The following is a 16,791-nucleotide window of genomic DNA, read 5'->3' as shown; positions in this document are numbered from 1 at the left end:
TATCTCGTTTATTATTATGTAAAAAATCAATTGGTTTGTATATATTCTATGCTCTTGTTGGTTTTAAAAGAAACATTAACTCTTACATTTCTACCATGAGTCACATTTTCTGTAAATAATTTTGCTTCCTAACCTTCCCTGCTTTATCATATTTGCTATAAAGAATGTTTCTTTAAAATTAGATGAAAAGGGCCTTGACCTTTTTAAACAGATAAGGGAAGGAGAGACTGTCACATGTATTCTTACCTCAGTTAAGATGAGCAGAAGTGTCCTGTCATCTTTGACATTATAAAATTATAACAAATTTGCCTTTTTCTTGAGAATAAATCAAGGGGTGCCTGGGTGGCACAGTTGGTGGAACATCTGACTCTTGATTTTGGCTCAGGTCATGACCCCAAGGTCGTAGGATCGCGCCCCACATTGGGCTCCTCACTGGGTATGGAAGCTGCTTAAGATTCTCCCTCTCTTTCTCTCCCTGCTCACGCTTTCTCTAAAATTAAAAAAAAAAAATTTTTTTTTAATTTAAAAAAGAAATAGATCAAAAGCTTTCCCCAGATTCTCAAAAACGTCAGGTACAGAAACTTTAAAAATCTCTGCTTAACTAAAATCAATGAAAAGAGCTATTATAATTTAATTTCTTTCTTTAATCCATATATAAACAAGCCAATTGCTAAATTAGCTTCTAGTTTATCCTTTTGGAAACCCTAACGACACTTATCATTCAAACTTAGAACTTATAAAAATTTGGGTTACACTTTTCAGACTACAGGAACAGATACAAAGGTAATTAAGGTCATTCTAAATCTTAAGAAGAGTAGTCTTGCAATGTTCTATTGAACATCTGCTAAAAGATGTGCCGATTAATTGGAAAACTGAGACAAAGGTGCTCTCCCGTCAAGAAGGGATTTCAACACTGCTAGTTGCATCATTCAATGCACAGGCAAGAGCATTACACATTTAGCACAAACACTGAATTAAAAAGTCAGGAAGTTTAGGTTCTAATACCAGTTTTATTTGCAACTAATCACATACAAATCACTTACCTATAAAATAATGATTAACACCGATTCTCTAATTCACAAATATATCACGAAACCAAAATTCTTCCCAAGAAAACTTCTTTGTAAACCAAGATATCACTGCTACTTAGCTTTTACCTAACTCAAAGGTTGAGAATGACAAATCAGGGAATTTGTCACTCCTCAATTGTTTGCATACCTTAATTCTGCAGATGGACAATCTGGTTAAGATCAGCACTGTCCTATTTCAACCAAAACAAAAAGCTACCCACAAGAAGTTACTGGTGAAGAAAAAATTGGCCAAATACACTACTGAGACACAGCTTTGTGTTAAGTACAGTGCTCGTAACAACCCTGCTGTTAAATAGAACAAAACGTAGTCTTACACAACTAAAAGCATGTTTGCCCTTTTGAAGGAACACGTACTGTTAGGACAAGCATCTTATTTCACTAAAAATGTTAAACAGGAATGTTTTGTAGTATCTTCAAATGGCCAATCAAAATGGCTGACAACCTTTTTTTCTTTTTTTTAAACCTTTTGTGTCTCCCTTTCTCCATTTTCATCCTATGGTATTTCATTAAAAAATTCAGGTCCCCACCTGAGAGCACAATCCTCTGTACTCAGCCAGGGTGTAAGAAATGTTAGCATTCTGTCACTAGAGCATAAACGTCGAAGAGGAATTAGCATGTTACTAAATGAAGATTCAAGAATAAAATTCTAACTGGGTATAGAAAAAACATATACACCATAAGCAACCGGTCATTATCACGTGTATGTAGCGTGACAACCATATCTAGTAAACCCTCAAGAGGTAAGCACTTGTATTTAGCAATGTCAGTTTTGTTATGATTTAGTCTCTGTTTCTGAACATTCCCTTACGTAGTGTGACAGAAACAAAGACTGGAGCGTGGTTCACAGAGAAACACAGAACAAATACAAATATCCTAATAAAATAACCATGTATACCACTGCTTAGGGAAATATTTTAGACGAAATATACTTTCACTACTGGCCCCAAATGCCATCATTCACTTATGTTATTTAACTGTAAACTTTTAATACAAAAATACCTTTAAGCTGATAATAACATTTAGTGACTTACAAAAACTGACAATATTTCAATGCTACACAAAACAGTTCTATACACAACTTAAAGTTTTAAAGTCCTTTGCTGGCACTTGATTTTATAGTTGATAGACACAATATCTACTGATCTCAATAAAATACTGTTCTTAGCTTACACATATTTTCAAAACGAATATTATCTCATTAAACAGCAAAGAATAATCACATTTTGCTGACAAATCTCAGATGAACACTAAAATTGTACAGCCCAAGTATTTTAAGAATCACATAAACTTTTTAAGACAATGGATACAAATTTACACAATCGTCTCCAGTGAAAAAGAGGATTATTCCTCTGATTCTGTGAAGCATGTATCAAGTATAGGTCAAAAATGTGAAGCGACAAAGCAAGTTAGTTTTGTTTTTGTTTTTTTTAAGGTTTCTCAATGACTGGTGACACTACTAGAACAGATGGAAAACTGGTCACTGTTTGCAAATACACATTTTATATTACAAATTTAAAACAAATTTCTTTCCAAACAGTAGAATCCTGTTTTTGTTTGCTTCGTTTTTACTTTTAGTGAGCTTACTGCCATTCTGCACATCATTACAAATGAAATCACCAGTCACATTAAACATACAAGCTTTCTTTGTTTCTCTTCTTCACACAGGGGAGGTAACTAAACTAAAACCTGGCAAACTATATTTAAATTAGAACACATTTTGTAATAACCCACTAATTTAAAGTTTTGGAAACCTACGACCCTGTTCTGAAGGAAAATATATACTTTCAAAACCCCACTTGGTAATTCCTAGCCAGTAAGTTTTCTATTTTAAAAATCAAAATTCAAGTCACAGTACTTGTGGCACGAAACAGAATATAAGATTTAAGAACAGAAGACTAAATTAGTATAATCGAACATAAACATACCAAACAATCAAATCAATATAGGACTTTTAGAACAGTAAATTATTAAATAGGTTGATTTCTTTGAGTGTATAAACTCCCTAACATTAAATATGTTAGTATTTCAAACAATACCCTTTCTAAACCAAACCTGAAATTAATCAACCTGTTTTGTTTTGTTGTTTTCCCAGCAAAGAGAAAGGGTATCTCTTTAAGACACTTTCCAAAGCAGTAAAAACACCGTAGTGTTTCAACCTATCTACAACAAATTCTGATCCTGTGCATTTCACTGAGGAGCTACCTGAACCCACAAATCATCATCAGATAGAGAACTTGAACTTCCTGACTCAGAGTCCAGCTCACTGAATCCACCTAAATCCCATTCAGTACTGGATTCACTCGGCACATCTTCTTCCTCCGTGAGGAAACTGTGACCAGGCTCAAGGCAGGAAGGATAAACACGAGCTGACAGGCAGAAGAAGTTGGAATCAAACTGGAAGAGGCCTAACGTGGTACCTATGTTAATCCACTGGTCTCCCCTAGTGTCATATTCATACACGGTCACCCGGTTCTTCTTCCACTGTGGGGTGCGCGACGTGATCAGCAACAGTTTTTGGCCATGATTGATTATCCGGTAGTTGTTGGTCTCCGACACCAAGGGAATATTATTGATCTGCCTCCACTCTCCTCTGACTGGATTGTAGACCTTCATGACTGGGATGTCACAGATACAGTAGATCTCGTCGTTGAAGACACAGGCTTCCTGAAAGTCATTGCGCTTCAGAGAAACACACTTCAGCCACATATTGTGGCTAGGATCGTAGCAGAACATCCGCTTGCTGTTGAGAGCATAAAGATAGTTCTGAATTACCATTAGATCAAAGGATATAAAAGAATGGGGTAGCGGAGCCACCAGTGCCCACTGGTTTCTCTGAACACTGTAGCATTCCACTTCCTTCAATTTAACGCCGGTAATCGGGTCTCGCCCACCCAAGATGTAGATGTAGCCATTGAGGTAGGCCACATCCATGCCCTCGCGACACAGCAGGCGGTCGGCAAGCTGCTGCCAACTATTCTGGGCTGGCTTATAAACCCACAGGTCTTTCCGGGGCTGGGCAGCCAGGTAGATGTCATGGTCTGGAGAGACACAGACAGCTAAGGTGGTTACAGTCCTGGTGTGAGCAAGGCAGGTCAGAGGTGACGGCACTTTGTAAATATCTCCGGTGTATGGGTCACAGCACAGAAAGGGATCCCTAGGATGTCCAAAGAAGATCACCATCTTCTTAGCACACACACCCAGCCTCTGGGGCGGATTTTCTGATGTAGGTACCATAGAGCTGCTGCTGCTACTGCCGCAGCCGCTGCCGCCACCGCCGCCGCCGCCACTGCTGTTGCCGCTGCCGCTGCCGCTGCCGCCGCTGCCGCCGCCACCACCGCTAGTGCCGCTGCTGCCGCCACTGCTCTCTGGCTTCGGCACCAGAGACTTGCACAACTTGTCACCGTATCGCATCTGCAGAGCCCCTTCGATAAGGTCCAGACAGTACTTCTTCACAATGGTGTTGGTCAGCAGCCCTTCCAGGTAGTCCTTATTTTCATCTGTGAAGTGGGTCCAGCGGACACACTTGAAGACTTCTGCAGCGTTAGGACCCCGCTCCTTGGGAGACGCTTCCAACCACTGCACTGCCACATGACACACGGTCTGCTCAAGCTCTATGTTTAGACTATCAAGGCGCAGGATAGACAGCAACTGAGCGAGGGTCAGGTCTGCCAGAGTCTCTTCCCGAATCGAACCCATCTGGCTGAGCTGCTTGAAGTTGTGGGCGATGAAGGACTGGGCCTGTGATCGCAGTTTGCGATGGCCGAAGGCGTCGGCAAACTTAAAGATGGCGGTGCAATTGGCCAGGTCAAGGCGGCGGGCTAGGAAGGAGGCACAAGCTTCCCGCACGTACTCGAGCTGCAACATGTCAGAGGCCGCGTAAAGGCGTTCCACGTTGGCTTCACTCAAGGATACACGACCTGTGTAGCAGTAGTCGACCAGCACCTCGAAGGACTCGGCATCCACATCATGCATGGTCACATTCGCCTGGTGGCTCTCGTACATGCCACCTGTGAACATGCTCTTGAAGTAGGGACACGCGGCAGCCAGCACGTTACGGTTGCAGGGGAAGAGGCGGCCGGTGCCAGGCCCGCTGCCAGGTGTCACCACCTCGATGGTCACATCACATAACAGCCGCGCATCGTAGAAAGACTTCAGCTGCGCCAGCAGGGCTGCAGAATGAGCCGTGTCCTTCAGCTCCTCCGGGCCCGTGAAAAAAGCCGAAACCGTGGGCTTGTGAACCCTCTTGGGCCGCTTCCCACCGCGGGGACTGGCCAGGCGGCGAGAGCGCGGAGCTTCTTCCCGGGACTGCATGGTGGAGATGGCGGCGGGGTACGAGGGCGAGAACGGGTGCAAGGACCGGGCTCTGGCTCCTCCTCGCCCTCTTCTCGCTGGCGCTAGATCGCGGTGTCTCCGGAGAGACTGCAGCACGGGTCCATTTACCTAATTCAGTCTTATGCCGCAGTGCCGCCTCCCTTTATCACGTAGCCAGCGCCTGACTCACCCCTTTCCAGTTCCGCGCCCTTTCTCCGCCTCAGCTCGCTTTACAGAACCCGCTGGACGGAACCGAGATCCGCCACTGCCGCGCTGGCAATACCGGTAGGCGTCCAAGAGGACTACGGTTCCCAGGCTGCCTTTCGCGCCTTGAGGCATGCCGGGACCCTCCAGACTCCAGGGGATAGGCGGACGGACCGAAGCCGCTGTGCATTTTGGGGGTAGTAGTTTCAATAGTATCGCGAGATTTATCGGCCGTTCATTGTTTCGGGTGACGGAATTAGAAATCGCTAATTTTCTTTCGTTCTGTTTTATGGTTTAGAACTTTGGATTTGGAATCCAGATGAGACGCCGGATCTGTATTTATCAATTGTTTGGCTTTGCTCTCAGAACTGGTTTTAAAAATGTGAAGAACAACAGTATATCATAGCCCGATGTGACGACGACATGAATTGCGTAGGTTAAATAGGATGCTCTGAATAAATATTTGCGGATTAGGTTAATAAAGTGCTTACGCAGTGTCTATAATGTAAGGGTTAGATAGGTTTTAGCTTTTCTTCTACCATTTGTGAAAAATCAAGCACCTACTCATTTGAAATCAGGAGCCTGGAGGAAAAAATTCAAAATGCTGCAGGTTTCTGCAGAGCTTCCACCCCCTCACCCTGCCACCCCCGCCTTTTAATATTTTTTTTCTTTTTCCAAATATTGTTTCAGGTGTACAATATAACAGTTCAATAATTCTATACATTAATGGCTCAGTGCTCATTAAGACAAGTGTACTCTTAATCCCCTTTATCTCTTTCACCATCACCCCACACCCCGCCCTCCGTCCCCTGGCAACCACCAGTTTGTTCTCTATATTTAAGTCTGGGTTTTTTGGCTGTTGTTTGTCTCTTTTTTTTCTTTATCTGTTAATAACGATTTTATTTTTAAGATCAGTTTTAGGTACTCCAAAAACTGAGAATTTGTAGATAGCTTCCAAATACTCCCATCTCCTTACAGTTCTCTCCCATTATTAACATCTTGCATAAGTGTATGTGTTTGATACAGGTGATGAATTCACACCGGTACATAATATTAATTAAAGCGTATAGTTTCTATTAGGTTTCAGTCTTTGTGTTGTACAGTTCTATTGGTATTGAAAAAGGTATAATGTCATGTATCTACCATTACAGTTACAGAATAGTTTCACTGCCTTAAAAATCCTGTGTTCAATCTATTTATGCCTCCTTCTCCCTGCCCTCCAACCACTGATTTTCTTGCTGATTTTCATAGAAACCACTGATTTTCTTGCTGTCTAGGTAGTTTTAACTTTTCCATTATGTCATACAGTTGGAATCCTACCATGGGTAGCCTTTTAGTATGTCTTCTTTCACTTAGCAATATTCATTTCAGGTTACTCCCTGTCTTTTTATGGCTTAACAGCTCATTTCTTTTATCATTGAATAATATTCCATTGTATGGATTTACCATAATTTATCCATCACTCACTGAATGACATTTGGTTTGCTTTGAGTCTTTACAATTGTGAATGAACCGGCTATAAACACACATGTGCTGGTTTCTGTGTGGACCTTAGTTTTCAACTCATTTTGGTAAATACCAAGGAGACTGATTGCTGGGTCCTAGGATAAGGACCATGTTGAGATTTGTAAGGAATTGCCAAAATGTTTTCCAGACTGGTGGCTATCCTGTTTGTGCATTCCCACCAGCAATTAATGAGCATTCCTGTTGTTCATTCCATATCCCTCCTAGCATTTGCTGTTGTCAGGGATTTGAATTTTTGACCTACAGATTTTAAACTTGCCTCTGGAAGAATTCTGAAGGATAGGATAGTATTTTAAACATTCAGCAGTATCTGCGGAGCCATTAAAGTTCAGTCTTGGGGAGCAGTATATATGGATTATGTCAAATTATGTAAATAAGGACTATAAATAGATGCTTTGGCGGTCTCAATATTTCACGTTCTCAATATTTCACGTTCGGGAAGCAGTGCTAAAGTCTTTCCGTTAATCTCTTAATGTAAATGTTTATAACTAGTCCAGTACACCTTCTTGCACTACCATCCCCAAATCAATGGAAGATTCTGGAATTCTAATTATTGTGGATAATTTTAAATAAAAATATTTCAACAAAGAGACCCTGTTCTGCTCAGGATCCTTAGAACTCAGTTTCGTACATACTTAAGCATCCCTTGAATTAGTATAATCTATGCTTCATGAAAGTGTCGAATATTTGTATTTATCAACTTCGTCTCAGGATACAACCCTCAAAATAAATTATGTTCAGTCACTGAGTTTTAACTTCTTCATATATGCCCTTAACAGCATTATTTGCTTTAGACTGCTTTTCACAAAATGTAAAATGTTTATTAGACACTGTACTCTCAGGCCTACAGCAGTATTGTTCAATAGACTTTGCTGTGATGATGAAATGTTCCATATCTACAAGCCAAAGAGAGAAGTCTAGAACAGGTCCTTCTCTCTCAGCCTTCAGAAAGAACTAAGCCTGTGGACATCTTGATCTTGGACTTAAAAGTATGAGATTATACATTTCTTTGGTTTATGCCACCCAGTCTGTACTACGTAACAAAGTACCATGTAGACCCTAGAAAACTAATACGTCTGTAATTTCCCACTAACCTCCCTTGGACTGCATAAATCATACCTGCAGTGGGATTGATCATCTACCCATTACTTGCCTCTGTCTACATCTTTTTCTGCCTCCTTAGTACCTCTCACTCTAATACCATGACTTAGTGCTTAATTCCACTGCCCCAGTAACCTTTCTGGGAATAGATTTACTTCCCAGTAGGAATATCAGGGGTTTTTTGCTCCCCCAAATGCTTCACCATTGAAGTACCTGGCTCTGTACCTATGTTCCTTTGCCTTCTTAGGACTCATTGACCATCAGACTTTTTTTGCTCCTGTTAAAAATCCCCCAATTATTTAAGTACAAACTATGTTAACTATAATACCTGACTCCTTTGGGCGGCTCACTCCCTCTGACACAGGCCAAGTCTGCCACTCCCATGCCACTTCTAAGATTACCATGACATATTTAAAACTAGAAGCTCTCCAATATTTTTGCCGTGATTCAAGGCTTTGTTGACACATCTTCTAATAATCCAATCTCTCCAGTAAAGAATCCTAGTGACCAAGGAGACTGGCTAGTTTAATTTAACACTTGTGAGCAATGAAGTAGTTACAGCCAGGTTTCCTTTAGTTCCTAACCCCAATACCATCTGGTCTATATGTGACCCAACACCACTTACTTCACAGTCATTAACTTCTGTTCTTCATTTTTTTGGTTGTTTTTCCACTACACCCCTTCACCCTGACACAAATATCTTTTGGGCTATCACATGGAAAAAATCAACAATACACACGGACTGCCATGCCTGAGGGGTTTCTTGAGGCCAGTAATTATTTCTCTAGGACTCTAAATGCAAACCTGAGAAATCTAATCTTTCCCTGTAATTCTCTCCTTATCCATCATGCAGATGACTGTCTTCTCTGCTCACCTGATTTTAACAACTTGTTTGTTACAAGCTCTTGCCCACAACAGACATACGGTTTCTAAAAACACAACATAATTTATTCAGCCCCCTCAAGACCATTAGCTAGGACATGCTATCTCCTCATGTGAAGGGACAACTTTGTCCCCTAAATGTATTAACATCACCATTAATTCCCCTTTCCCTGAGACCAAAAGCCAACCTTGAGGATTTCTAGGGTTGGTTGGCTAATTGCTAGAGCCAGACCCCTAGCGTTTTAGCTATTGCCCTCTCTTGTATGCCCTAAGAAAACAATGCCCTTCTCTTTAATTGGGACTCCTCTTCCAGGTCTGAATTTTAAAACCTGAAAACCTCTTTATCTGTTTCTCCCACTTTTAGACTCTCCAGTTACTCATTACCCTCCCCCCCCCTTTTTTTGACAAAAAAGGAAGGACATTCATACCCTTGTTTTCAGGGTGGCTAGAAGCTTTTCTTTGCAAACAGGCTACTGCTACCACTATAGTTAAGCTGCTACCAGAGAGAATTTTCTCTTCTCTGGAATCCCTTTGTTCTTCTCTAGTGATAGAGAAATTCACTTCAATGGTAAGGTTATTCAAGATATTCAACAAGTACCTACGCTGCTACAAAAATTTCACTATTCCTTACCTTCCTCAGTCCTCTGGGGAAAAAACAAACCAGACCAGACCAAACCAGACCAATCACAGTGATGCTCTCAAATTAAAAACAGCCAAACGCTGAGGAACTAAACCTGCAACAGGTTTTGAACTTAGCTGTGATGATCCTTGACCCCTCCTCCTCCAAGCAACATTGATTATTCCCTTATGAAATGAGGATTATTATTAATCTTCATTAATACACCAGTGAGGATTCCTTACCTCTTCTGGTCTTAGGTGCCCTTCATTTGATCACTCCAACATCTATCCTTAAATACTGCTAATGTCTTATTAAATGCATGTATTAAATTGCACTCATTTATCATCAACAGGTCAGGTTGACTTTCCCACCACAGTCCTTACATGATCTTCAACTTGGACATTTAATTTTCAGGAAAAGACATCACCAGAAGACCAATATTGAATCCAAGTGGAAGGAATCTTACATTATGTCCTACCCACCAATACTGCCACAAAAACTGTAAGGTAGAATAACACATACTTTATATCTCACCAAAAAATAAATAAATAAAATTGGAATTCACCACTTGGCCTAAAAACAAGTAAAAATCTGAACAGACTGAAATATCAACAACTCTTCTTAGATTCATGACAGACAGGAAAACACTGGGCAAACAGCTGCTCCCAAGACTGAAGACACAGACCCGCGACTACAGGGGGTCACAGCTTACCTGAGCAGACACCCAGCGGCTGGAACTGCTGCAGGAACCAGTGCCAAGGTGTAAAAACCTGAAATATGAAAATTGATGAATTGCTGAGGGCTCAGTGTGGACAACTCGAGAGTTTACAACTCCAGGGGACCCAGTCATGGGTGGGGGTTGGGTAGTGGGCACCAAATTGTAAGATTTACCTCCAGGAACTTTGACCAGGCTTCACAACAAATATAGAGAAAAATCCCCTCATACTTCCAAAGGGAGAGAGGGAAAAGCAACCATTTTTAAATCCGTCAGAACCCTCTGTTCTTAACAAGGATCATTCTCAGGAGAAACTAGTTAATCAGAGCCTCACCTGCTGGGGTCTTATTGGAGCCTAACTGACCTAAAGGAAGAGAAATACCCACCTCCTGCTCACTCAATCCAAATTGTATCTGACCTAAGGGGAAGGAAAAGAATTTAAAAACAAAAACCTTGAAAGCTCACAGTTCAGAGGTATGAACTCTGAAACCTAATCATAGAATGACAGAACCATAGAACATGTGCCCTCCACACACACCTCACCACCACATCACTACAGGCCTACTTACAACAGTGCATTTTACCCAGTACATCATGTTTGGCTATGAAGAAAGAAAGGCCAACATCTGAAGAGACAGAGCAGGTGTAGTGTTTATTTTATTTTGTTGTGTTTAATGCCCCCCCTTTTGCATTTGAGTACAGTTTACACACAAGGTTACGTTGCTGTATTTTTAAAAATTAAAGTATAGTTGGCACATAATGTTAGTTTCAAGGGTATAGAGCAAGTGCATTTAATAAGACCATTTGAAGAGACAGAGCAAGCACCAGAACCAGACATGGCAAGGGTGTTGGAATTATCAGACTAGGAACTGGAACAATTATGAATAGCATGCTTAGTGCTATAGGCTAAAGTAGACAACATGCAAAAATTGGGCAATGTAAGAAGAGAAATGGACATCTTAAGAAAAAAAAAAAAAAAGAAATGATGTAGGTTCCAGTTCAAGATGGTGATATAGGGGCCCCTGGGTGGTTCAGTCAGTTAAGCATCTGACTCTTGATTTTGGCTCAGGTCATGATCTCACAGTCATGAGATCAAGCCCCATATTGGGCTCTGCTTTAAGTGTGGAGCCTGCTTAAGATTCTTTTTCTCTTCTTCTGCCCCTTCTCCACTTGCACATTCTCTCTTTATATATATATAAAAGAAAAAAAAAAGATGATATAGGAAGATTCTAAACTCACTTCCTTCCACGGACAGACTGAATTTAGAGCTATTTACAGAAAAATTTCCTCTGGAAAAAAAAAATTCCTAAAACTGATGGACTGACCCCTTTGCATTAGCAAATGAAGGGGAATCCACATGGAACCAGGTAAGTAAGGCTGAGAACAATCTTGCCATTTACTCCACCCCCAGTGGAAGAACACACAATTGGGAGGGAACTCACAACCCAGAGCTGCTTCATGATGGATGAAGTGTTCATACCCCACCGTGGGCATGCCACCTTTTAAGACCATCAATTAAGAGATGAGCCCCCAAAACATCTGGCTTTGAAGACCATCAGGGCTCCCATCCATAAGACCCAAAGGGCTGCAGGAACTGAGGAATGGCTCTTAAAGGTCTCACATGCAGACTCACCCTTCCCAGGGCCCAGTACAGAAGCAGCCTTTTGGAAAGCACCTGGACTTTACATGAAAGAGACTCATTTGCACATTTAAAGCATTGGTCAAAGGGGCATGGGCTTGATGGAATATTCTCCAGGAATGGAGGCTAGTAGGTGCCATCCTCCTGCTCTCCCTCTACCTTTCTAGAGCCAATAGGCACAGTGTTTTGTTTTTTTCCTTTCCATCAGTTCTCATCTTTATGCTCCACTAGGTGGACACTGTGAAAATCAATAAAAGGAAAACTCATTTAGAATGGAGTCAGGACAGGGGAATGGGGGGGCGGGGGGAAGGCAAGTGCTCAGCCCTACCACTCCTAGCCAATCCCAGTGGATATTACTTTACTTTCCCAGCAAGAGGAAGGAAGGTTTCTTCTTGGCCCCCCTCAACAGTCCAACCAATGAGAGAGAGTCATAACTCAGCCAATGAAAAACCACTATACTTCCAGCTCTCAGTTTAAGCCAGTGGAGTTTTTGTTTATAACAGCCCTTCCCAACTCCTCTCTCTCCTCTATAAAAGAGCTACCTTTCCTTTGTTCTCCAGATTTGCCTGTGGTTTTGTAGCTTGCTTGTCTTAGATTGTAGTCCTCTGCCGTTCCTGAAAAAAAAAAAAATTATCTTTTGCTGGTAATATAACTGGCAGTTTTATTTGTAAGGTTAATAGCATCCTCTTCCTGCAACAACGTGGATGGAACTAGAATGTATTATGCTAAGCGAAATAAGTCAGTCAGAGAAAGATAAATATCATATGATTTCACTCATGTGGAATTTAAGAAACAAAACATGAACAGAGGGGAAGAGAAGGAAAAATAAGATAAAAATAGAGGGAGGCAAACCATAAGAGACTCTTAAATACAGAAAACAAACTGAGGGTTGCTAGAGGATAGGTGGTGGGGAATGGGCTAAATGGGTGATGGGCATTAAGGAGGGCACTTGTTGGGATGAGCACTGGGTGTTATATGGAAGTCATGAATCACTAAATTCTACTGGAACCATTAGCACTCTATATATTAACTAACTTGGATTTAAATTAAAAAAAATCATCTTCCATGTTCTCACTCTGCCTTGCTAAAACCAGTGGACACCATCTTTTATTTTTTCCATTTTCTTCTTCCTCCTCTTCCTCCCTCTCCCCCTCCTCCTTCCCCTCGCACTTCCCCTTCTCCTTCCCCTTAATCACCTGGCCACGGAGGCCTGGGTCCCAAAGGACTGTAACAATCAGAGAGACAGTTATTGGCAGACTCCCTCTCCCAGGGCACTACACAGAGAGCCAACTGAAACACACACCCAGGCTTTCTGAGAAAGAGGCCTATGTGCTTTGTCTAGGAGCTTTGGTCTTGGGGAGCAGTTCTGGTTTGGCACACTTAGAGGGCTCTATGGAGCTATTCCCAGGAAACAGAGACCAGGGGATGCAGTCTTTGTGCTCTCCTGCTGCTTCACTCCAGCTCAATGGTATTTTCCAGAAAGGAGCTTATATACTTGTCTGGTACACTGATTTTTGCAGCTGTATTCAGGGAACACCCCTACATTGCCTGACTCTAGGGGCCAACAGGGCTTAAGCTTGTGGGTCCCACAGGACTGAAACCAACTGAGAAAGAGTTCTTAAACAGATACCACCACGGACATAGCAAGAGGTCACAGACTCAGGAGCTCATTCTTTCTGTGAAAGAGGCCTTATCATCATAGGTGCAGCCCGAGGGCCAGGCTTCTAATTAAATGTACTTATAGGAGCTGACTGTAAACCTTTCCCGAGACCAGGGAGGGAAGGCACTTTCTTTGTGCTCTCCCTCTATTCAATACTCCAGAGTGCCAGCATCTCAGAAAGCAAATCTTCATACGTTTCTGGTGCCTGGCTTTGGAGGCCAGGAGGGCTTGCAGTCCTGGATTCCATAGGATTGTAAAAATCAGAGATGGTTTTTAGCTGTCTACTACCCCTAGGGCACTGCACAGACAATAGTCTGAAACACTGAAAGAAAAAATTAAATAGAAGTAAAATTGATATGCCAAGAGAGAAGAGAAAATATAATTATATAAAATGCACTTCTACACCTATTAGAAATTGATCGGTCCAGCAGGCAGAAAATCATTAAGGATATATATAGTAGCACTCTCTTATCCATGGTTTTGTTGTCCATGGTTTCATTTACCTGTGGTTAACTGTGGGCTGGAAGCAGATGATCCTCCTTCTGATGAATTGTCAGGGGGTCAATAGTAGCTTAATGCAATGTCACAATGCCTGCGTTATTCATCTCACTTCATTTCATCCCATATGCATTTTATCATCTCAAATCACAAGAGGAAAGATGAGTACAGTTCAGTCAGATATTTTGAAAGATCACATTCGTATAACTATCAGTACAGTATATTGCTATAATTGTTCTAGTTTATTATTAGTTATTATTGTTAATCTTACTGTGCCTAATTTATAAGTTAAATTTTATCATAGGTGTGTATGTATAGGAAAAAAAAACAGTATTTAGAGGTTCTGGTAGTATCTGCTTCTGCAGGCATCCATGAGGGACCTTGGAATTTATCCACCATGGATACAGGAGGACTACTTTAGTTGAATAGAAAGGCACCATCAATCGTCTGAATCTAAACTGACATTTGAAGAATCCTTCATTTTCAACAGCAGAATATACATCCCTCTCAAATTCACATGGAACATTCACTAAGATAGACCACATTCTGGGCCATAAAACTTACCTTAACACATTTCAAAGAATAGAAATCATGTAAAGTATACTCTCCGAACACTGTGGAATTAAACTAGAAATCATTAACAGAAAAATAACTGGAGAACCCCAACATGTGTAAGGGGTAAACAACACACTTCTTTCCTCCCACCTCTCAGCTTTACTGGAATACTATTGACAAATAAAAATTATATATAGTAAGGTTGTACAACACGATTTTTTAAAGGTGTATAACATGATGATTTAAGATATTTTGTGTAAGGATTAGCACAACTAAATTAATACATCCATCCCTTCACATAGTTACCTTTTAAAAACTTTTTTGTGGTGAGGACATTTAAAATCTACTCTTAACAGATTTCAAGTATACAATACAGTATTATTGACTATAGTCACCATGCTGTACATTAGACACCTGGAACTTAATGCATCTTACAACTGAAATTTCATACCCTTTAACCAATCTGTCACTATTTCCTCAACCCCAGTCACTGGCAACCACCATATATTCTCTGGATTTATGAGTTTGAGATTTTTACATTCCATATATAAGTGATCATACAGTATTTGACTTTCTGTGCCTGGCTTATTTCATTCACTTAGCATAATATCCTCCAGGTTCACCCATGTTGTTGCAAATGGTAGGATTTCCTTCTTTTAATGGCTGAAAAATATTCCATTATATATGTATGCTACATTTTCTTTACTCATCCATCAATGGATACTTAGGCTATAGCCATATCTTGGCTCTTGTGAGTAATCCTGTAATGAACATGGGAGTGGGGATATATTTTCAAGATATTTATTTCATTTTCTGTGGATATACACCCAGAAGTGGAATTGCTGGATCATATAGTAGTTCTATTTTTAATTTTTTGAGGAATCTCCATATAGTGTTACATAGGGCTACGCCAATTTAAATTCCTCCCAACAGTGCTGAATAAAGCATTTCTCCACATTCTTGTTATCACCAACACTGGTTATCTCTTGTCTTTTTGATATTATCACCCTAACAGAAGTGAGGTGACAGCTCATTGTGGATTTGATTTCTTTTTTCCTGATGATTAAGTTGATTATGTGTTGATGAGAAGTGGTAAGTGTGGACACTCTCTCTTGGTCCTAATCTTAAAAAAAAAAAAAAATCATCCAACTTTGCACCATTAAATATGATGTTAGCTGTGGACTTTTCATATATGGCTTTTACTGTGTTGAGAAGCATTTCTTCTATAACAAATTTGTTGAAACCTTTTATCATGAAAGGATCTTGAATTTTGTCAAATGGGTTTTTTTTTTTTTGCATTGATTGAGATGTTCATGTACTTTAATCTTTCATTTTGTTAATGTGATTGATGTATCACATTTATGGATTTGCTTATGTTAAGCCAACCTTGCATCACAGGGATAAATCTCACCTGATTATGGTGTGTTTTTCTAGTCTCTTTTATTTATTTCTGTTATAATCTTTCTTACTTTTTTTCTTCTCCTGTCTTTGGATTTAGTTTGCTCTCTTTTTTTTAATTCTTGAGATGTAAAGTTAGGTTGTTTACTTGAGACTTTCTTTTTTCCCAATTTAGACATTTATTGCTCTAAACTTCCCTATTAGAATGGCTTTTGCTGCATCTCATACGTTGTGGTGTGTTGTTTCTATTCATTTGTCTCAAAATATTTTGGGTTTTCCTTTGATTTCTTCTTTGACCCATTAATAGTTCAGAAGTGTGTGGTTTAATTTCCACATACTTGTGAATTTTCTAATTAACCTCCTGTTATTGATTTCTAGTTTCATACTATTGTGGTAAGAATAGATACTTGGTGGTATTTCAACGTTTTTAATTTTAAGAGTTGCTTTGTGGCCTCACATAAGATCTATCCTGGAGAAAGTTCTATGTGCCCTTGAGAAGAATGTGTATTTTACTGGTATTAGATGGAATGTCTGTTTGTCTCTTAGGTCCATTTGGTATAGTATTGTTTACACTTGCTATTTTCTTATTTATTT

The 16,791-nt window shown here is 40.4% G+C and overlaps 1 protein-coding gene and 1 long non-coding RNA gene across 2 annotated transcripts in view; both read right to left on the bottom strand.

The window, feature by feature from the left end:
* Positions 1 to 990: 990 nt before the first annotated feature.
* LOC121013025 (kelch repeat and BTB domain-containing protein 6) lies at positions 991 to 5,732 on the bottom strand. The gene has a single exon (XM_040448581.1). The coding sequence runs from the start codon at positions 5,400 to 5,402 to the stop codon at positions 3,279 to 3,281; it is 2,124 nt and encodes a 707-aa protein (XP_040304515.1). The 5' UTR covers positions 5,403 to 5,732; the 3' UTR covers positions 991 to 3,278.
* Positions 5,733 to 12,459: 6,727 nt separating this feature from the next.
* Positions 12,460 to 16,791, bottom strand: part of LOC121013024 (uncharacterized) — a 55,959-nt gene continuing 51,627 nt past the window's right edge. Inside the window, exons 2-3 of the long non-coding RNA XR_005782465.1 lie at positions 14,250 to 14,385; positions 12,460 to 12,700 (exon numbers count right to left, since the gene is read on the bottom strand). This is a non-coding gene — a long non-coding RNA (uncharacterized LOC121013024). The remainder of the gene's footprint in view (positions 12,701 to 14,249; positions 14,386 to 16,791) is intronic.

This window comes from Herpailurus yagouaroundi, unplaced genomic scaffold (assembly GCF_014898765.1).
Source record: "Herpailurus yagouaroundi ecotype Mexico unplaced genomic scaffold, PumYag 197, whole genome shotgun sequence".
In the NCBI taxonomy this organism is placed as follows: Eukaryota; Metazoa; Chordata; class Mammalia; order Carnivora; family Felidae; genus Herpailurus; species Herpailurus yagouaroundi.
Note: the sequence above shows the minus strand (reverse complement) of the source record. Positions and strands in the feature narration are given on the sequence as shown.

Excerpts from the sequence above, each read along its gene's own strand:
- LOC121013025 (XM_040448581.1), bottom strand. The coding sequence starts at position 5,402 with ATGCAGTCCCGGGAAGAAGCTCCGCGCTCTCGCCGCCTGGCCAGTCCC.